This window comes from Microtus oregoni, unplaced genomic scaffold (genome assembly GCF_018167655.1).
Source record: "Microtus oregoni isolate MIOR12 unplaced genomic scaffold, Mior012 000086F_ref0000336, whole genome shotgun sequence".
Taxonomy (NCBI): domain Eukaryota; kingdom Metazoa; phylum Chordata; class Mammalia; order Rodentia; family Cricetidae; genus Microtus; species Microtus oregoni.
This window is the reverse complement of record NW_024544552.1, coordinates 3,880,685-3,900,041: the sequence shown is the minus strand read 5'-3', so window position 1 is coordinate 3,900,041 and position 19,357 is coordinate 3,880,685. Positions and strand designations below refer to the sequence as shown.

General features: G+C 51.0%; 3 protein-coding genes and 1 long non-coding RNA gene across 10 annotated transcripts; 2 read left to right on the top strand and 2 right to left on the bottom strand.

Annotated features, from left to right (window-relative positions):
* The first annotated feature begins 1,748 nt into the window (after window positions 1-1,748).
* On the top strand, window positions 1,749-8,150 carry LOC121441969 (beta-1,4-galactosyltransferase 3). Of its 3 annotated transcripts, XM_041643393.1 has the most exons (8): window positions 1,750-2,133; window positions 2,906-3,074; window positions 3,399-3,693; window positions 4,230-4,465; window positions 5,511-5,701; window positions 5,827-5,949; window positions 7,191-7,295; window positions 7,376-8,150. In XM_041643393.1, the coding sequence occupies exons 3-8, from the start codon at window positions 3,435-3,437 to the stop codon at window positions 7,644-7,646; spliced, it is 1,185 nt and encodes a 394-aa protein (XP_041499327.1). In that variant the 5' UTR covers window positions 1,750-2,133; window positions 2,906-3,074; window positions 3,399-3,434; the 3' UTR covers window positions 7,647-8,150. The 3 variants fall into 3 exon arrangements, with proteins under 3 accessions (XP_041499329.1, XP_041499327.1, XP_041499328.1); XM_041643395.1 differs by lacking the exon at window positions 2,906-3,074 and having other exon boundaries at window positions 1,749-2,133; window positions 3,422-3,693; XM_041643394.1 differs by lacking the exon at window positions 1,750-2,133 and having other exon boundaries at window positions 2,753-3,074; window positions 3,422-3,693.
* A 95-nt stretch (window positions 8,151-8,245) lies between these two features.
* Window positions 8,246-12,655, bottom strand: LOC121442051 (protoporphyrinogen oxidase-like). Of its 5 annotated transcripts, XM_041643501.1 has the most exons (13): window positions 12,313-12,655; window positions 12,121-12,215; window positions 11,836-11,970; window positions 11,573-11,688; window positions 11,289-11,421; window positions 10,893-11,037; window positions 10,596-10,786; window positions 9,505-9,565; window positions 9,231-9,349; window positions 9,034-9,144; window positions 8,785-8,934; window positions 8,619-8,661; window positions 8,246-8,431 (listed from the first exon to the last, which is right to left on the bottom strand). In XM_041643501.1, the coding sequence occupies exons 2-13, from the start codon at window positions 12,205-12,207 to the stop codon at window positions 8,289-8,291; spliced, it is 1,434 nt and encodes a 477-aa protein (XP_041499435.1). In that variant the 5' UTR covers window positions 12,208-12,215; window positions 12,313-12,655; the 3' UTR covers window positions 8,246-8,288. The 5 variants fall into 5 exon arrangements, with proteins under 5 accessions (XP_041499435.1, XP_041499436.1, XP_041499437.1 ...); XM_041643502.1 differs by lacking the exon at window positions 9,034-9,144; XM_041643503.1 differs by lacking the exon at window positions 12,313-12,655 and having other exon boundaries at window positions 11,573-11,704; window positions 12,121-12,213.
* Window positions 12,656-12,801: 146 nt separating this feature from the next.
* LOC121442027 lies at window positions 12,802-15,681 on the top strand. The gene is made up of 3 exons (XR_005973525.1): window positions 12,802-12,911; window positions 13,263-13,348; window positions 14,937-15,681. It is a non-coding gene; the product is annotated as an uncharacterized LOC121442027 (long non-coding RNA).
* LOC121442026 (ubiquitin carboxyl-terminal hydrolase 21) lies at window positions 13,367-19,267 on the bottom strand. The gene is made up of 13 exons (XM_041643459.1): window positions 19,059-19,267; window positions 17,630-18,250; window positions 16,806-16,865; window positions 16,514-16,634; window positions 16,197-16,308; window positions 15,859-16,014; window positions 15,323-15,387; window positions 15,026-15,129; window positions 14,775-14,861; window positions 14,437-14,517; window positions 14,120-14,225; window positions 13,919-14,033; window positions 13,367-13,712 (listed from the first exon to the last, which is right to left on the bottom strand). Exons 2-13 carry the CDS (start codon window positions 18,227-18,229, stop codon window positions 13,622-13,624), a joined length of 1,698 nt encoding a protein of 565 aa, XP_041499393.1. The 5' UTR covers window positions 18,230-18,250; window positions 19,059-19,267; the 3' UTR covers window positions 13,367-13,621.
* Window positions 19,268-19,357: the final 90 nt, after the last annotated feature.

Genomic DNA, 19,357 nt, shown 5'->3' with positions numbered 1-19,357 from the left:
TCAGGATATCCTGTGGGAGTCAGGGCTCCCCTACCAGTGGTTTTTCAAACATCAAATTCAGGCCTTCGGGGTTGGCAGCAAGTGCTTCTCCCTGTCCTGTCACTGTCATCTGACTTTTCCACGCTTAGAATATTTTACAACCTGCTTGAGCTCCAGTCACAAATCCCAGCATTCAGATTTGTTATATTTTGACACTTAAAATGGCTAGAGAGACTTTCTTTCTTTCTTTCTTTCTTTTTCTTTTTTCTTTCTTTTTTTTTTTTTGAGACAGGGTTTCTCTGTAGCTTTTGGTGCCTGTCCTCGAACTCACAGAGATCTGCCTGCCTCTGCCTCCCAAGTGCTGGGACTAACTAAAGGTGTGCATCATCACCGTCCAGCTGGTTGGAGAGACTTTCTTCACAATGATCGTAAAAGGAAAAAAGATGAGGGAAGCAGGAAGAACAGGGTTAGGAAATCTGACAATGAGTCAAATTAGTCTTTATTCAGCCTCAAAATGACATGAAGAACAGAGGGGTACTTGGTGGACTGCCTTGACAGGATTCTTGCTGAAGGCAGATGGGGGCGATCAGAAAGCGTGGGGACGGTGGGTGGTACAATTCTTGCTTATCTGGCTTGGCAGGATTCTTTCTGGCAGTACCAAGATAGGGCCACCAAAGATAAGATCTAGTTAAAAAGAGAGCCTAGCCAGGTGGTGGTTGCACAACCTTTAATCCCAGGAGGCAGAGGCAAGTGGGTCTGAGTTGGAGACCAGATCGAGTTCTAGGACGTTCTTTGTGTTCCAGGGTAACACAAAGAAACCCAGTCTTGAAACCTCCCCCCGCCCAAAGTCTTTTTTAATAGTCATATACAAAGGGAACATTTGTTTATAGTGCTTAAATGATGAAGGAATTGACTTTACCGAGCTCATGTTTACAGATGACTATAAAACTGAATGAGAAAATGGAGACAAATACTTGGCTTTGTTTTTCTCCAAGAGCTGTTTACTAGACAAGACAGAGTTTGCGCGCAGGTCACTCACCTATACTGAGTTGTAAGGTAACTTTCGTGAAAACAATGTTTAAAGCAAGATATGCTACAGACAAGTCCTTCAGGCTTCCCACTAGACATGACTGACTACCTTTGAGAAGCTTGCCAGCATTGCCGCATGTGAATAATGAGGTGTACTTTCTTTTTCTTTTCTCTTTTGGTTTTTCGAGACAGGGATTCTCTGTAGCTATGGAGCCTATCCAGGAACTCACTCTGGAGACCAGGCTGGCCTCAAACTACAGAGATCGACCTGTCTCTGCCTTCTGAGTGCTAAGATTAAAGGCGTGCAACACCACCGGCTGCTGAGGTGTCCTTTTGAGTCATCGTGATCATTGCACTATGTTGTTTGTAGCTCCCCACCACACACACACACACACACACACACACACACACACGCAGGCACACGCACATGCACGCACACACACAGAGGAGACTGCACTTTTTAGGGCAAAAGCCGTAAGTAATTGGCTTTTTATTGTTTCCTTTTATGAACATTTGTTTTTAAGAAATAATAAACTATGGTCTGGTAGACGCCACTGGATTAAGTATCTTGCACATAGTCGTAGCGTTCATTTTAGTCTAATACTTAGGAAAGCGTATTTACATCAGAGCCGACGCTGCTTTTCCGTCCACGTGCTTTCCTTCCCTGTTAACTAACTATGGGGATACAAATGCCTGTCACAGAATAACAACTTCGATACTAAGTATCACTAGGCTACAGAGGGCGCCATTGACACACTTGGGAAAAGGCTCAGCGCGCCCTGGGGATGAGAACGTCCGATGCACCAGAAACTGGTTCTCAGCCTTACTGAGAAACAAGGGCTTTGAGCTGCTGTGCTCCGATGTGAGCAGTAGAGCCCCGCAAGGAGACTGTGAGGTGGAGAGGAAGATCGGGGTTCTGGGACTCCTCCGAGACACCAGCGAGCTTCTCAGCGGTGCAGGTCACCAGCTCCCGGGCTAACAGGCCGGGCGCTGCTGGGCCCCTGCGCCTGCCCGTAGAGGCTCCGCCCCGTGACGCGGGCCCCGCCCCCTGCGCCCGCTTCCAAGATGGCGGCGGCAATACCTGCCCGGTTGTCCGAGCGGCGGTGACGACGGGGAGCAGACCAGGTATGGTGGGCTTGGAACCTCGGAGACAGAGTCCTCGGAGAAAGGATCGGGAGGTCAGGGGGCGGGGAGGAGAAGTTCTGAGTAAAGGCTGCAAAACCAGATTGAGCACAGACAGGGTCTCGGGTGGAAATGTGGACGCGGGCCGGTGCCTTCACGTTGCACGGTAGGGACAGACACAAGAGACTGAGATGGGATGGGCGTGCCCGAAAAGAATGGGGTTCTAAGCCCCATCCCCCGCGCGCGCAAAGCGCTGACCACGCCCTTCCAGGTGAGCCGGCCCAGGTGTCCTGGGCCGAGTCTGCCCTGGCCCTCGCTCCCTACTTCTCACCTCACCTAGAGCTCGCCTCCCCACCCCCACTAGGGTTGGAGCGAGGTGGACAAGGACACCACCCCCACCCTTCTCTGGGCTTCGCTCCGGGGTTGCTTGCTTGCAGCTCCCAGGTGGTCAAGCACCCTGCACCTGCGGAGGCGCTCCCTGGTACGTGAAGAACTGAAAGAACCTGTTTCCAATGTTTTCTAGGCCACGCCAAGGTCCTGTCACGACTCTCTTGCCTCTTGAATAGTTTTTTTTTTTGTACCTCCATTCATTTTCCTGTCCCCCACCCCCCAAACAAATTTGTTGGAGTACAGAGTTAGGTACAGATCTGACACTTGCCCCTCTGCCGCAGGGAGCCTGAGACTTGACCTGGCGTCTTTTCTTTTTCCAATGACTTTCCCGCACTCTCCATGATGGGAAAGTTGTTTCTTCCTGATTGTGAACTCTGCTGTACAGGTCACTGGTTCTCCTTGATCACGTCTGTCCCCGCTGGTCCCACACTGGCTGTTGGAATGTTCTTTTCTGTCTTCTGTGGCAGTTCCAATTTTAGATAATGCCTCCCCTCTCTGCTCCCCGGGGACCTCCTGGAGCCCCCATGATCCGGAAGAAGACAGCTTGAACACAGGTGCGTCTCTCTCTTCTTTTGTAAGATTGGGTTTTAAAGACTTCTGAAGTGGACTTGGGACTTGAATGATGTAAGCTTTCTTGAGGGTGGAGACCGAAAGTGGGTGCCGTGGATGAAAATGAAACGAGTTTTAGTGACTTGTATTAAGGACTGGTAATGACTGGCTACCTTCTGGGCTGGTTTTTCTTCCTTGTTTGAGTACAGCAGTGTTCTTTTTGTGACTTTGTTCTCTGCCCATTTTTTCTTCCTCCTCCCGGCACCGCTTTCATCTCTACCCGCTGATGTCTCCGCTGCCTTGCTCTCCGCCTTCCTGCTTGCTTCCAGAAATCTCTTGACTCTTTCCCTAGCCCTCAAGTCAGGATGTTGCGGAGGCTACTGGAGAGGCCATGCACACTGGCCCTGCTTGTGGGCTCCCAGCTGGCGGTTATGATGTATCTGTCACTTGGGGGCTTCCGAAGCCTTAGTGCCCTATTTGGTCGAGATCAGGGCCCAACGTTTGATTATTCTCATCCCCGCGATGTCTATAGTAACCTCAGTCACCTGCCTGGAGCCCCTGTCGCGGCGGGGGCTCCTCCAGCTCAAGCTCTGCCTTACTGTCCAGAAAGATCTCCTTTCTTAGGTGAGTACCAAGGGAAGAAGGTGAAGAAGAGAACAAGGTGAGGGGGCAGGGAGCCTTGGACAGGCGTGTATAGAGACTTAGGTTAATGTATTCTAAGCTGGGCTCATGTTGAGATGGAGTGGACTGTGAATTCAGAGGTTAGATTAAGCTCTTGGGTCCCAAGCTTTCCACTGCCTGCCCATTTTATGGCCTCTTTATGCCCCAGGGTGGGAATTACTTCTCTTGTAGATGAGTCTTGGCTTTATTAGGTAGAAGTCCTTTTGCTCTTCTCCTGTAGCTTCAGTGTGGGACAAGAGAAAGTTATATAAACCCTAAAATAAGAAAGTAAGTAGTCCAAGGTAAGGAGCCTTCCTGCAGCTTTAGGCTTTGCGGAGCTGTCTTAATGAAGGGAAAGCCAAGCTGTGTTAGATTTTTGAGTGAGTCCTTGGGGGAAGTGAGCCCTGAATCAGGCTATTTGGCCAGAGGTATTCTGAGATTCTGATGCCCATTTTCTCCTCGTGTCTCCAATTTCTGAACTTGCCTTTTCCTACCAACAGTGGGTCCTGTGTCAGTATCCTTCAGCCCAGTGCCATCACTAGCAGAGATTGTGGAGCGGAACCCCCGGGTGGAACCAGGGGGCCGGTACCGTCCTGCAGAATGTGAGCCGCGCTCCCGAACGGCCATAATTGTGCCCCATCGTGCCAGGGAGCACCATCTGCGTCTGCTGCTCTACCACCTGCACCCCTTCCTACAGCGCCAACAGCTTGCCTATGGCATCTATGTCATCCACCAGGTATCCCCACATCCACCAGGTATCCCCACATCCACCACGTGTCCCCACTTTCCACCTTATTCTTGTTATTCGTTTTTTTCATTTAGTTTTTGTTTGTTTTGTTTTTTGAGACAGGGTTTCTCTGTGTTGTAGTTTTGGCTGTCCTGAAACTCACAGAAATCCACCTGCTTCTGCCTCCCAGGTGCTGGGGTTAAAGACGTGCGCCACCAACACCTGGCTCCTTCCTCTTTCTTTGATGTTAAGGAAGCTCAAATAAATGCCTCTTCTCTCATCTAATGGGTCTGTGGGATAACTGTAAAAGGATTAGACAATAGATAATTGGAGCCTTCCTCTTTCAACTTTGTTAGTCCCATTCTTTTTCTGTCAGGTCTGTCTCCGTATTATGTTAGGGTATTCCTACTCTCCTATATTTTTTCTATGATTTTTCCTTTGTTTTGTTTTGTAAAGATTTGTTTATTATGTATACAGCATTCTGCCTGCATATATCCCTACAGGCTAGAAGAGGGCATCATATCTTATTATAGATGGTTGTAAGCCCCCGTATGGTTGCTGGGAATTGAACTCAGGATCTCTGGAAGAACAGCCAAGTGCTCTTAACCTCTAAACCTCTCCAGCCCCTCTTTGTTTTGTTTTTTAAGATAGGGTCTCTTGTAGCCAAGGCTGGCCTAAGAATTTATTATGTAGCTCAGGATGACCTTTTCTGATCCTCCTACATCTACCTTCCCACACGGGTTACAGGCACACGATGCCATGCTTGGTTTTATATGGTGCTGAGAATGGTACCCAGAGCGTAATGAATGCTAGGTAACACTCTACCAACTGAGCCACATCTCCAGCCCTTGTTTTGCTTATAGTCTACCTAAGATCTTCCTGTCTGTCTTCTGAGTGCTGGGATTACACTCACGTACCGCCACGCTTAGCTGTCTGTTTTGTTCTTCTTTCTCTTGGCCCCATATTCCGCTTAGATCCTTCCTCTTTCCACTTCTGCACTCATGCACAGAGTGCTTTCTCCATGCTGAACCCGGTCCCCTTCATTATCTTCTAGGCTGGAAATGGAACGTTTAACAGGGCAAAGCTACTGAATGTTGGGGTGCGGGAAGCCCTGCGCGATGAAGAATGGGACTGCTTGTTCTTACATGACGTGGACCTCCTTCCAGAAAATGATCATAACCTGTATGTGTGCGACCCCCGGGGACCCCGCCATGTTGCTGTTGCCATGAACAAGTTTGGATACAGGTAGAGGGCATGGAAGAGCACTAGAAAGCCGGGAAAGCAACCTTGTAGCAGGTGGAGAGCTCAGGGAACTGTGGGTAGGGTTGATGCTCCGAATTTGTGAAATACAAGGATCTTTTTCTCCTTAGCCTCCCGTACCCCCAGTACTTTGGTGGGGTTTCGGCGCTCACTCCTGACCAGTACCTGAAGATGAACGGCTTCCCCAATGAATATTGGGGCTGGGGTGGTGAGGATGATGACATTGCTACCAGGTCAGACTTCTGACGACACCTCTTTCCCAAACCCTGGCCACAGTCTTTCAACACAGATCTTTAGCTTCCTGGTTCTGCACGGAGCCAATTCTTTCCTTTGACCTTCGTCTACTCAGGTCAGGCTTTGCCCACTGCTGTCCCTTCTGTCAAATTTCACTTTTCTAGATAGATCTGGTTGGTTATATTCTTTGGAAAAGGGGTAAGATCAACTGGAAATATGGAATTCTAGCTCTCAAGAAGGGGCCTAAAGACAGGTTAGCTCTTCATTTTGATAGGCTTATGTAGAGACTGCTTCCGTGAGAACGGAGGAGAAAGATTCTGCTCCATATAGCCCAGAATCACTTTTATCTTTTCTTTTTTCTTTTTTTTTTTTTTGAAAAAGGGGGAGGGGCTCCTACCTGGCATAATGCCCACTCATGTCCTAGCCTGTGAAACATTCTTACCTTTAGCCTCCCCGGAGCCAGTTTCGTGAGCAGTGTATTTGAGCTTGGTATGCCAGGTTCATTGCTTCCCTTCCTCTTTTGTCCCCTGTAACAACATCTTTATGTGAATTCTCATCTGTGTGTGTAAATCTTACCCTGAAAATCCTAGATGTATTTTTTTTTTCAGTTCTTTGTCAAACTACCTCCACCCCTTGGTTTTATGTTTCAGAATTTGGGCTGGTTTAAGGTCCTGAGCATCTACCTGCTTCTGCGCTTCTCTTTCACACAAGGCAGCAGCTGGAAAGGAGCTGGGTAGTTGAGACACTACTTCTAAATAAGACTTGCTGGGTTAGGGGTGCAGTTCAGTGGTCACGTGTGTCTAGCATACATAAGCCTCACTTTAAAGCCCAAAGGCAGAGGTGGATGACTCAGGGTCTGCCATTTCTATGCTTTAGACAAAATGGCTCCTTTTCTCTGTCCTCCCAAGACTCCAAGGGCAACTCCCAGGAGCCGTTTAGAAAGGAAGTCTAAGAGTTACCTATCTCTCTCCGCCAGTTCTTTTAGGCCCCCGGGCATCTGGCATTAAGCCCTGCTGACTTGGGTACAGCCAACTTTACCTTCTTTCTATTTGATTTTCTCCTGCCTTCTTGTACCTGGCAGTTTTTATTTATTTATTTTTCTTGCCAGACAGATAGTAATTATTCTTTGTGTGCAGGCCTATGTCATCACTTCCTTGATTGTCTTTACTTTCCTCATTCACCTGCCAGCGTTTTTTTTTTCCACTCTGGCTCCTCCAAGGCTCCCTCCCTTTTCTCATAGGGTACGTCTGGCTGGGATGAAGATCTCTCGACCACCCACCTCTGTGGGACACTATAAGATGGTGAAGCACAGAGGGGACAAAGGCAACGAGGAAAATCCCCACAGGTAGGAAGGGGGTTGTTATTGGGGTCCCCAAACTCCAGGCTATTCCTTTTAGATCTTAGTCTTAAACGTTTAACCTTCAGATTTGACCTCCTGGTCCGCACCCAGAATTCTTGGACACAAGATGGAATGAACTCACTGACATACCAGTTGCTGGCTAGAGAGCTGGGTCCTCTCTATACCAACATCACTGCAGACATTGGGACTGACCCTCGGGGTCCTCGGTCCTCTGGTCCCCGATATCCACCGGGCTCCTCCCAGGCCTTCCGACAAGAGATGCTGCAACGCCGGCCCCCAGTTAGGCCTGGCCCTCTGCCTACTGCCAACCACACAGCTCCCCACGGTTCACACTGACTCTTCTTTGCCCACTTTAATCATGAAACTGAAACAGAGGGATTGTGCTCCCCACACCCTCTGCTCCACACTGCTTTCGGAGGGATGTGAGGGGACTAAACTCTAGTGCTGGGCTGGGGGCAGGGACCTCTCCTCACTGCTAGACTGGAGCTGGGCTCCTCTAGACCTGGAGGTTCCTCTTTCTAGGGGCCACCTATCAGGGCTTATGACTGTGAATCCTTGTCATTTTATGTGACGAATCCTGGGAGTCCCCTGCCCCCGGGGTAGGAGCAGGGCTGGACCCCAAGCCTCTTCCTCGTCCATGGACGTCACTCTTTTCCAAGAGTGACCTGGCTTCTCCTGGGACCTCTGTGAATATTTATTCTATTTATGGTTCCCAAGAAGCTGTCTGGTGGAGGAAGCCCCTTCCAGGGCATTTCCTGCCTGTGCTGGAGTAGCTCCTCTGGTCTTGGCCCAGGGGGCTAGGATTTTGATATCTTTTCTAATAAAGGACTTTGTCTCATCGTTGCTTGTGCCTTTTGCATTCCAGGACATTTTATCCTCTCCCACCACCCCTGGTCCCAACAAGCCTGTAGGTTGACAGAATAGCAAGAACAAACCAAGTTCCAGCAACTTTTATTTTCGTGAGTGGGAGAAGGGGAATCAGCTGTTAGATTCTGTGCCCAGGACAGCAACTGCTGCCTGACGTCCACTCTCTATACAGTCATTGACCGCGACCCCCTCATAGGAAGCTCCAGCCAAAGTCAGGGGCAACCTTTGAGCAGTCAGGAAGCGCTTAGCCGACTCTGAAAGGAAAGGAAGGATGAGAGGAATGTTTTTTTTTTTTTTTTTTAATTTTCGAGACAGGGTTTCTCCGCAGCTTTTTGGTTCCAGTCCTGGAACTAGCTCTTGTAGACCAGGCTGGCCTCGAGGATGAGAGGAATGTTATAGCTGGGCTCTGACTTCCTCAGCCCAGCTGCTTTCCCAGCTTACCTAGTTTTTGCCAGTGTCCTAGTGTGTACTGAGGGATACAGTTCTAAGGAGAGACAAGATGTAAGGGCAAGTTTATTACTGATTTCCAAGGCCTCGTTTGGCTGACATACTGATAAACATGTTAGTCCTTATTTTCAATGAGGAACTAAGAAGAATCTCAATTCACCTTGTGTAGATGGACCAAGCAGTGACTTGGTGGCTCCTTCAGTCCTAACTGTGTAGCAACTGCTTCCTGTGCTTGCTGTCGGAGCAGCTCTGGAGACAATTCATGACCATTAGCTTCCAGCTTCTGTAACCAGTAGCCTCCCAGCATCACCTGTGAGGAAACACAGCATCGGCCATCCTGCCCTGGCCTTCACTAAGGCACAGAAGAGTCCTTGGAAACCCCACTATAAGCAAAGTTTCCTTCTCTCACAGTTACTCTGAGGCCTGGGGGGTTCCCATCCTGCTCAGGAAAAGCAACTGAGTCATATACGACTCCCAGGACAGTTGGGTCTTCTGATGATGGCACCAAATGTCCAAATCCCTGGGGGAAAATGTCTGTAGATCAGGAGGGAAGGGCTCTTGCTGAGCATGTGTCCTCCCCCCTCCTCCTCCTCCTCCTCCTCATACCTGAACAGGCAGATGAGCTCCTTGGTACTGCAGATTCACCACAGCGACAGATACAGCAGTGATGGTACTCAGGACATGAGCTAGAGGTGCAGTCTCGGCAGGGAGCAGCTTGCTGAGCTCTGGGGATCAGGCAGAGGCATTCATAGTAGGCTAGCTTTGTCTTATAGGAATCCCTCATGGATGACCAGCTCAGGAACCCAGTGTGGCCCTGCTGGCATAGGAAGGCACACTATCGCCTCCTGGTGGTTAGGGAAGGGAGGGACTGTCCCATTACCTGCAGCTGGAATAGCACTGATAATGTGGTCAGCCTGCAGACTGTTGTCCCCTAGAGACACCTGAGTGATAACATTTGAGAGAGAACGGTGTTAGGAGGACTTTAGAGGTAAGTGAGATTTGCTGCCTCACTCTTAGCTTCCCAGGTACCCAAGAGACAAGAAAGTCTGGGTGTTGACCCAGGATGAAGACTGGGAATGACAGTATCATCTGAACAACAAAAATCCTCTGCATAATCCAGAAGGTGGACCAGAAAGAGGTCAGTGTGGATGCTCTGAAATGGTCAATGAAGGCGGGCTGTCCTCTCTCCCTGTCCCAGACACTCCAAAGAATTACTTCTATTCACATCTATAAGGGCTGTTTGAGGAAGGTTCACACATAAAGCATAGGAACCTGAGGTAGCCAATATCCAAAGAGCTTCTCTGAGGCAAGAAAACAGTAAGTCCAATGCTGTCAGCCCTGACCCGGTTAAACCACTCAAAGATAGTGACACAGGGTGTGTGTGTGTGTGTGTGTGCACACAAGTGCAGGAGTCTGTGGAGTCCAGCAGAGGTCGTCTGAGCCCCTGAGCAGGAATTCCAAGCAGTGGTGAGCCACCTGATGTGGGTTCTGGGACAGGAGCCCAGGTCTTCTGCAAAGGCAGTATGTACTCTTAATTGCTAAGTTATTTCTTCATCCCCACCCCCTTGCTCCATAGCAGAAGAAATTTGTGGACAAGAAGTTATCACTGACATTAAAAGGTGGCAGGTCTGTCCACGGAATACTGCAGGGTTTTGACGCCTTTATGAATCGTGTGACTGGGAGGTGTGTAGAGATGATAACTAGTGGGCCACAGAATATTAGGATGGAAGTCACATGAGCAAACGTGTTTTTAAGTCTTGGACCAAGTTTAAAGAAATGGATATTCAGCAGAGATGTCCACATCCCTCCCCAGAGGTCCTATTTGACTATGGTATAAAATCAGGTCATGCACATTTTCATATGATACTTTTTTGCTAAATGTATTTTTGCAATATTAAATATAACAACACCAGCAACAACAAATCTAATAACACTGATACAGGTTGACTATACTCCAGAGGGTTCTCCTACCTTCCAGCGCCCTTCTGGCTGGAGGCTGAGCCCACAGACTGGCTGGCCTCTGAAGATGGTGACTCCTTTACTGGTTAGGTGGTCGTGAAGGGCCTGGGGCAACATCTCCAGCCCTCCACGGAGTGACCACTGGCTCCACCGCTCAGCCCGGGCCTGACGAATTAATGAGGAGTCTGGCTGTGCACTCCGTCCTAAAAGGAGACAAATATGTATAATCAAAATAGTACCCCATGTACAAAGCACCTCACTTTTTCAGGCTTTATAATTCACCCCTTGAGCCAATGCCCCTCCCCTCACCTGCCCCCAGCAGCAGCCCCAGTAATATGGACCGATGGGTTTGCTCAGCTTGGAAGAGACTGGGAAAGCAGGACCGGACACTGAGCTCACGGCTGTTGCCTGCAAACACTCCTCGGCAAAGACTGTCGATGGCTAAAGATGCCACCTTAAGGGTAAGACTGGGTCTGAGGGGTCAAGGAATAAGCCACCCTGACTGATTTCCATTGCCCCTGCTTGGGAGGGAATGAGGAAGGGAGAGACTTTGTGTTGGGGGGTGTTCCCACTATAACCAAAGGGTGGGAAGGAAAGGAAAGCATTTATTCCCAACACCGAGTAATGGGAAGAGGACATCCCTAGATACAGCAGCTGGTTTAGGAGGGGAGAGGGTTGAGACCACCTCTGTCTGAGCAGTGTCACCTCAGGTCCAAGGCGGCGCTGGGCAAAACTGTGTACAGTCTCATCAGGCTCTTTGCCCCTGGGCTTCATCAAATCCCTCAACCCAGCCCAAAACAGAGGTTTGGAGAAGGGGGGTGAAGGGCGGAGTAGCCCCCTGCAAGGAGGAAGGCATGGTGAAAAGAAAGCTCCCCCAGTCACCTTCCCAGCTCCAGGGTATTATTTTCATTCATTTAACCCCTGTGGCTGGAAGGGCTGACAGGGAGCGGAGGGAAGAGGTAAGTGTACAGTTAGGAAGTGAGCATTACCTGAGACCAGAGGGTAGGGGGTGCAAGGCACCCCCTACATACAGGAACCTGTTCTGGGCAGCTGGGTGATTCCCCGGGACAGGCAAGACTTCTGACTCCAAGCCAAGCTCAGAAACCTGTTCTCCACAAGCCCTCAGGAAGAGGAGACACTAAGGAAAAACTGACCCAACAAATGTCTTTCCCCTCTGCCACTCTCTCCCTTTGGAAAGCTCCTCCCCTCCCCCAATCACCTGTCTGTCCTACACATTCCACAAGACGCTCACCAGGAGCAGGGTCCGGGCTCCCAGCACTCCAGCTGGCCTAATTCCTCGAGGTCCAAGTTCAAAGATAGCACCATCTGATCCTCGGACTGAGCGGATCCAACCTCCCAAACGCTTGCTGCCCTCCACTAAGATCACCTGGTGCCAAAAGTGAGACACTGTGGGTTCAGGGGAAAGGGACTAGGGATAGGGGAAACTTCACATTCCACGGAACAGAATCTATTCAGTTTTTATGGGAAATGTTAAGAGTTTTAAATTAGTCTTTCTTTGGTTCTAGTGGGAACTCACCTTAGGGGGACAGGGGCCTCGGATCAGATGATAACTTGCGACCAATCCACTGATACCCCCGCCAAGCACGATCACAGTCCGGCCCATTGTAAGGCCTAGGGAAAGGTCAAGATACCAGGCAGAACCGGAGGCACCCTGTTTTACAACTGCAGAAACTCCCACTGGTCCCGTACCCCATTTCTGGGCACTTACTGATTTGTGAGCATCTAAGGCAGGGCACGCGTGTACTTGCTGGTAGAAGAGTGAGGTCTTCGTTCAGAGGCCAGGACTTACCCACAAGATAGGGGGAACTAGGGAAAATGAGTGATATAGAGGCCCTAGGACCAGTGTCTCCTGTGGGTGTGCAGATAAGGCCCACGCCCGCGCTATCTTCCCAGCTCAAACCCTCCGGGGACCAGAATTCTGCAGTACGCGGTTTCCCCAGCCTCAGCGGGTAAGCAGGTTCAAGTCTAGGATCCCCGCCCCTAACTTTTAGGGTCCTTCCGACTCTCCGTCTACTCCATTCAGTCCGCCCGCAGCTGCGCTTCGCTTTACTGCTTCGGGATTGGTGGGTCCTGGAAAGTAGGCTCTGGATTGGTGAGCGCTGGATACATCCACCAATGAAAACACCGGATTGGCAGTGACGTTGCCAACGGAGCTGCAGTTACGTCCAGAGTCCGCTACCAGGTTAACCGGTTCTTTGCCTACTCGAAGTTAGTTGCAGTAGCCGGCACCGCCTTCCCCAGGGCCAAGGCAGTGAAAAGCTGAATCTGGGAGTTAGCATTCCCCAGCTCAAGCTTCCTAGGCTTGTGGTGAGAACCCTGGAGGGAGGGCCCCATGAGCCCTGGTTGGAGAGAGACACTTGGAGGCCTGTCCGTGGGGAGGTGGTTCCATAAACAGCTCTTTGATGTTAGCAACAGTCAGGGCCTACGGGAGCAAAGGCCACCCGGCAACGAAACCAGTGTTTGTCAACAGGGGTTCTTGGGTGCTTTGCTCTCGAGGGGCAGTTCCCCTCGCCGGCAAAACCCGGCATGTCAATGCCTGCGCTCTAGTTTTAGGCCTCTCCGCCGCTTCAAGTCTCAAGGTTTTTCTTCCGAGTAATACTAAAACTCCGTTAGGGCACAAGTGTTACTCAATCTCTGTTCTTTTCCTTCTGTTCTGAGAGCGCCCCCTCCTGTTCAGAGACGGAATTGGGCTCCAATTGAACCAAATGCTGGATATCCATTCCCTCTTATCCGCAAATATAAAGGTGAACATCACTTTTTCTTAATAAATTTATTCACAAAAAGTGAGATTGCAGAGGTCTGGGGGCTGTACATGGTCAAGGGCCTGGTGAGCTCTGTACATGGGACAGGAAACAAGGTGAAAGGGTGCTTCTTAATAAAAAAAATAATGGGAGCTACAACCACCCCCCTCCCCGATTAAAAAGACACAAAAATAGACGTCTCTGAGGTAAATGGGGAGCCTGGGGGCTTAAGGGTGTTGAAAAGGTTTTCACAGGTGCCAGGGCTTCAAGATGGTGTCACAGGCACCGCGGCGGCTCCTGCATCAGTTGGTAGAACAGCACGTAGCCCTCACTGGACGCCACCTGATTTTCACTGACAGGGGAGACACTGCGAAGAAGGGAAATAGGGAGTAGTTGTAGTTATTCCTGTGTGTTCCCCCTCCTCCCTACAGGCCTCAGCTCAGAGTACCCCTGTGGCGCTCAGGAGAGACTCCACCCAGCCTTTGTCAGGAGCTCATCTTTTGGGGTCTCAGAGGAGGGGAGGGTGCCAGGGCTGCAGTGCGATGGGGCAGTTTAATAAGAGGCTGTGCTCACCGGGAGTCATTGTAGACATGCCAACCAGTCTGGCACCGGCACAGGGCCGTGTAGTGTCCGTAGTGGACACTACCCGAGTGGTTGCAAAGAGCGTACAACTGGTAGATAGGGCTTCCTGCGGGTTAGACAAGGTCAGTTTCTACAATCAAGAGTTGTGCCCCGCCCCTGAAGGTGCCGCAGGGCATTCCCCACCAGACTCACCCACTTTGTCACTGGCAAAGTCCCCTAGGCTCAGTCGCTGCAACGGGAAGTCTACACCTACTGAACTTTTCTTGATGGAGCCTCGGGAGGTGGAAAATCGATTCAGATCTAAGCCCTGGTTAAGGAGCATTTGGGAGGCTGAGGGTCTCTAAGGGAGCTGCAGTAAGAAATTCAGTACCCTCTATTCCCCCAACATGTCCTGAAAGATGGCAAAGAAAGTTGGGGTGGCAGGTTTTTCTCAAGAAAAACCCAATGAAGGTGAGGAAACAGAATGTATGGGAGATGCCCTAGAGGAATAAGAACGCCAAGATTAGGATATGGAGCACGAGGATGCGGGGGAATCTTTGTACTGTCAACTTTTTGGTACTTCGTGTTTTCTGCCGGCATCGGTCACACACCTAAGTAAACAGCAAATAGTGTTAGGTTGATGTGTTCTCACCTCAGCTCGTTTTTGACACCCCACTTCACATATAAATTTAGTATGTTTCTCATTGCTTTGCCCCTCCCCCCCCACCTAGGCATACTACAACATATCTGAGGCCCTAACTTTAACACACCCAGACATGTAACTGTTACTCCCAACTAAGGAAGTAGGCATCTCCTTTTATCCAGACAGACTCCCACGTGTCTCCCACCATTGTAAACCCCCACATACTGGGGCATTTTCCGACTCCAGCTCTTCTTCCTTGGTGAAAAGGCTGAAACAGTCCCGCAGAGACACTTTGCCCCCAGCAAATCCTTTCTGGGGGGAAGGAAGGAAGGGTCAGCATGTTCTGAATTTCTTTCTTTTTAAATCTTTTATGTTTTCATAATCCAGGCTTCAATTCTGCTTTAGAGGCCCACATGGTTCCCACCCACACGTAGAACCCATGTTTCATCCACCCCTGGAACCCTCCGGAATCCCACCTTGGGGATGGGCAGCGACAGATCACAAAAAACCTCGAAGGTCGTGGAGCGATACCCACAGGCCTGGCACTTGAGGCAACTTTTCAGCTGGCCTACAAATAGGTCTGGATAGAAGCAAAAAGCAGGAGAAAGTCACTGTTGGACGTCGAAGGTGCTCTCTCGGAATCCTGCCCTTGCTGGACCTGCCTTTCTGACTTCAGCACTGCCACCACCCGGCTCTACAACCACTTCCCATCATCACCCAGCCTTGCTCATTCCTCTCCCAAGCCCAAACCCCCAGTTTTGCCCATTCCATACCCACGATCTTGCTGTCTTCTCGCTCCAGGTAGCGCTTCCACATCAAGTTGGCTCGATCATCGTCACTACCACAGATCAAGGGAAGGGAGGGAGCACCCATGAGAGAGTTATAATACTGGGTACCCCCAACCCATTGAAATTATCCAGAGCCCTGTTCCCTATCTGCATTCCAGCTCCTTCCCTAAATTTCTAGTCAAAGGAGTAATTCTTTCAAGAACTTTCTGGGGAAGTCCAGGATGAGGAAAAGTCTATAAAGGAAAAGTGCCATCCCACCTCTGCAAGCCCATTGGTATATTTTATTGTAAAAGATCCCTCCTTTCCCAATTTAGTGACACCTCCAACTCTATTTTATGCCTCTACCTGCATCCTTCAGCTTCCCTCCTCCTCCTCCCTTCTGTCCTTTCCTGTACTGACAAAACATTTATGTTTCTATGCTAAAGGGTCTCCCCAAGGCCCCACATTTCCAGTTTTAGTTAGCTCAGTTCTGTGACAACTGATTGCTACTGGGGAGAGGAGCAAGGGGGAGCAACCTTTACCTTAATTCTGGTTCTTCATGCAGAGCCCCTCCTCGGCGAGGTGGAGAGGGAACTGGACCACTGGCCAGGATTGGTGGTGCCCGGCGGCCTCGTCGGTTGATTTCAAGATGCAACCGCTCCATGAGGAGCTTCAGAAACTCTTGGGCATCCTGCTGGCTACAGCCAGACAGAATATGAGCAAATGATCCCCTCTTAGTCCACAGACAGTATTCCCTGCCCAAATATGGGTCCTTATATCCTCAGTGCAGAAATTCTCAAGGCTCCGAACGATGGAGCTGTAGCCCCTGCTTGGCCCCAGCCCCAGTCAGAGAGAACTTCCATCCTCTCAGTTTCCCCACCTGTATCCAGAGAAGGAGGGAACGTATTTCTGGAAGACAGCCCGGAATCGAGTAGGATTCACAGCTTCACAGGAGTCAGGGTGCCAGAGGGCACCAATCACATCTGCAAAGGCTGTTGGTGTGACAGTGGGGAAGGTTACAAAGATTAGTGTCTAGAAGAGCATGCAAGAGGAGAGTCCGTGGAGAGAAAACCTCTAGAAAGGAGGAACCCAGAAAATGGATGTGTCAGATTGAAGGGCTGGGAACCATAGGTACTGGGGTATAGAACTGAAAGGATAGGGGGAAGTGAACAGAAGAATCAGAAGGACGTTGCCCACCTTCCGTGAGCTCCTGGGCTCGGCCTCCTCCAGGGACCTCTTGTCGGAAGTCCCTCCGAAGGCAAAAGTCTCGAAGAGGCCTTGTGCTACTCAAACACTGTAGCACGGCGTTCAGGAAACACTGGGGAAGCAGCGGGGACACTGCCATTACCTTTCCAGTCTGGGGTCCAACCAGCCTTAAGGAGAGGTCAGTGCTCTCCTGTGTGCCTTCCCCAAACTCGCAGGCTGGCTCCACCCCCAACACCATTTCACACTCCCTTTACAGAGGAAAGAACAGGAAAATGGCTCTTACTGTATTTCCCAGATTTCGGAGGCCAACATGACCAGAGCCCAGAAGCAGGGTGTGATGAGCCTAGAAGGTCAGAGCACAGTCATTTTCTAGACAGCACTTTCAACAGCATGTTGCTGAATGTCTGTCTCCCCCACCCTATTCGGGAGACCCTTTTGCCCTCCCTGGTCCTCCTACCTCATTGCTCATTAGTAGTAAACCCATCACAGCTGAGTGTACCACAGACTCAGCCATGGCTGTCACACCTATTCCCCATTTACTCCGCTGCCCAGCTAGCCGGCGCTGCAGCTCCTGAGGCAATTCCCCAAGCACTGGCATGGTTGCCCAGCTGCTCCCCACCCCCACTTTACTGCCCCCAAATCCCCCTCCTGCCCCCGTGGCCCCTTCTTGCACCCTGTCCTGCTGGCTCCAACTGCAAGCAGCTTAGCTCACTTAGCTCAGGAAATGGGCAACAGTAGCAGTAGATGCTCTAACCCCGCCCCTTCTCAGCCCAGGTGCTCTAACTCCGCCCCTCTTCAACCCAGGGATTAATTAGGTCTAGGCCCAGTCCTAGGAGAGAAATTGCCTTAAATGGGCAGGCCTAAGGACCTAAAGAAGAATTCTAAATAGTTAATTCCCTACGGACCAGAATGGCACATGGAGTTGAAGAATCACATACAACCCAAAATAATATCTAGAAGGCCTCAGAAAGGAGAAGAGTCCACTGGTGTAATAAGGGGTTGACAAGGGAACTTGGAGAAGGGAACAAGAAAGCCATATCACGACAAGAGAGTTGAAGGCAAAAGGAACATGGTCATGGGAGCCCACGTGTGCTGGCAAGTCCTCACCATCTTGTCATCAGAGTAGAAAGGCTCAGAGGGTCGGGCAGATATCATGTGGAAGGTGCCATGGGAAGTAGGGGGCTCTGTCCGTATGCTGAGCAGGGTAGGGGGGCCAGGGAAGCCCCCAAGACGCCGGAGAGAAGTGCTACGTCTCAAAGTGGGCGGCTCAGGCCGGAGTGCCAAGCGGCTCAGTGCAGCCCCTAGCTCGCCGGTGCCACGGTGCCCTCCCAAGGCAATCCCCATTGGACGCAAGTCCCCACTGCTCACAGACTTGGAACGGGCTAAATTGGTCCGGGATGGGAGAGGCAGAGCCACAGCTGGGGGCGGTGAGCCAGGCAAGGGAACCCCATGATCTGCTCGAAGGGGGCCTCTAGGACGAGAGCCTGAGGTCCGACCCCGACCCAGTTCCAGTTTCTTGAGCCTTTCATCTGGGGGACATGGTCTGGGTGGCAAAGGTCGTAACATGGGGTTTGACCCAGGAACTGGGTTTCGGCGCTCCTTGCTGCGGGCCCGGGGAGGAAATGGTATCTTGGCTCCCACTCGGGGCTGTACATTGACAGGTGGCTCTCGAGTCCTGCCCAGGCGGTGCTCAGAAGCCTGGGGCATTGTGGACACCACAGGCTGGACCTGAGAACAGAGGATCAACATTTGAATTAGTAAGGGAGATATGATACAGGCTACTATGCAAGCTGGCTTCTACATGTACCGAAGGCATGAATCACGTCTATAAAATCAATTCTTGCATCCCCAGAACTTAGCAATGTTTGACATAAAGGAAATCCTTAGTATCCCTTGAATAAACTAATGACTGAATAGTAGCCCATGATTTTGACCTTTCACGCCCCACCCCCTCTATAGAATACAGATTTATTGAAAAGCCAGTGGTAGTCCCAATTTCAGCTGTTTTTATAATCTACAAACTCCTAAAAATCCTCATATCTGGTAGTCAAGTGAGATATACCCCAGACCTGGGACCCTGGATGCAGGAATCAGTCCAAAAGACAGCATTCCAACCTCAACCCTTGCCCCTCTGGGTTGCAAATGAAGCCGATTAAATGGGTGATTTGCAATCCATTCCCTCTCCAGTTCTGGGCCCCCACTTGATAGCTGAGCCCAGGGGGCAATGGTTTGAGATGGAGGACGAACTACTTGACCCCTAATTTCTGCACCTCTCCCACCCCACCACAGCGGGGGGTTTTACCCGGGTCCGCCCCCCTCGAGGGCAGAAAGGCCGAGGCCGCTGATTGGCTACGGGGTCCGGCGGCATATTCCCCGCGGTCCGAGAATGCTGTTCCTCCAGCTCGGTTCTCCCAGGCCTCGCTGGGCACCGCGAGCCTCTCCCTTTGTGATGAACGTCCTCTGGGGTCTGGATCCGTCCTCCCTCAGCTCCCCCACTCCACCCCACCCCACCCCGCCATAAGGTCCCGGCCAATACCTGTCCCCCGGTGAGGCGGCGGGGGAGGCCAGCCGGGGTCCAGCTCCAGCTCAGGGCCACCCCCTCCGAACCCCGAACAGCCTCCCCGCGGGCCGGGCTGCAGCTTTAGCCGCAGCTGTTGCCCAGCTTGCTCCCGCCGCAAGGGCCACCGCCATCTTTGTTGGTGCCGCCCGGCCACCGGCCACCGGCTTCACAATCTCTTAAGGCGCCTGCGCGCCCACTCTCGGAATCCTCCCACCCACCTCCTCGGCGCTTGCGTGAGCCCGCCCCCACGGCTCCCCGACCGACACCATGGAAAC

What these genes read in the sequence shown, in the direction of transcription:
- LOC121441969 (XM_041643395.1), top strand. Translation starts at nt 3,435, where the DNA reads ATGTTGCGGAGGCTACTGGAGAGGCCATGCACACTGGCCCTGCTTGTG. An exon ending in ATGAACAAGTTTGGATACAG is followed by an intron (nt 5,702 to 5,826) that starts GTAGAGGGCATG and finishes TTTTCTCCTTAG; the next exon opens with CCTCCCGTACCCCCAGTACT. An exon ending in GATGATGACATTGCTACCAG is followed by an intron (nt 5,950 to 7,190) that starts GTCAGACTTCTG and finishes CTTTTCTCATAG; the next exon opens with GGTACGTCTGGCTGGGATGA.
- LOC121442051 (XM_041643501.1), bottom strand. Translation starts at nt 12,207, where the DNA reads ATGGGCCGGACTGTGATCGTGCTTGGCGGGGGTATCAGTGGATTGGTC. An exon ending in CCCCTACCCTCTGGTCTCAG is followed by an intron (nt 11,422 to 11,572) that starts GTAATGCTCACT and finishes TCCTCCTTGCAG; the next exon opens with GGGGCTACTCCGCCCTTCAC. An exon ending in GGGGCTGCTGCTGGGGGCAG is followed by an intron (nt 10,787 to 10,892) that starts GTGAGGGGAGGG and finishes GTCTCCTTTTAG; the next exon opens with GACGGAGTGCACAGCCAGAC.
- LOC121442026 (XM_041643459.1), bottom strand. Translation starts at nt 18,229, where the DNA reads ATGCCCCAGGCTTCTGAGCACCGCCTGGGCAGGACTCGAGAGCCACCT. An exon ending in TCCGAAATCTGGGAAATACA is followed by an intron (nt 16,635 to 16,805) that starts GTAAGAGCCATT and finishes CTGCTTCCCCAG; the next exon opens with TGTTTCCTGAACGCCGTGCT. An exon ending in CATGTCTACAATGACTCCCG is followed by an intron (nt 13,713 to 13,918) that starts GTGAGCACAGCC and finishes CCTTCTTCGCAG; the next exon opens with TGTCTCCCCTGTCAGTGAAA.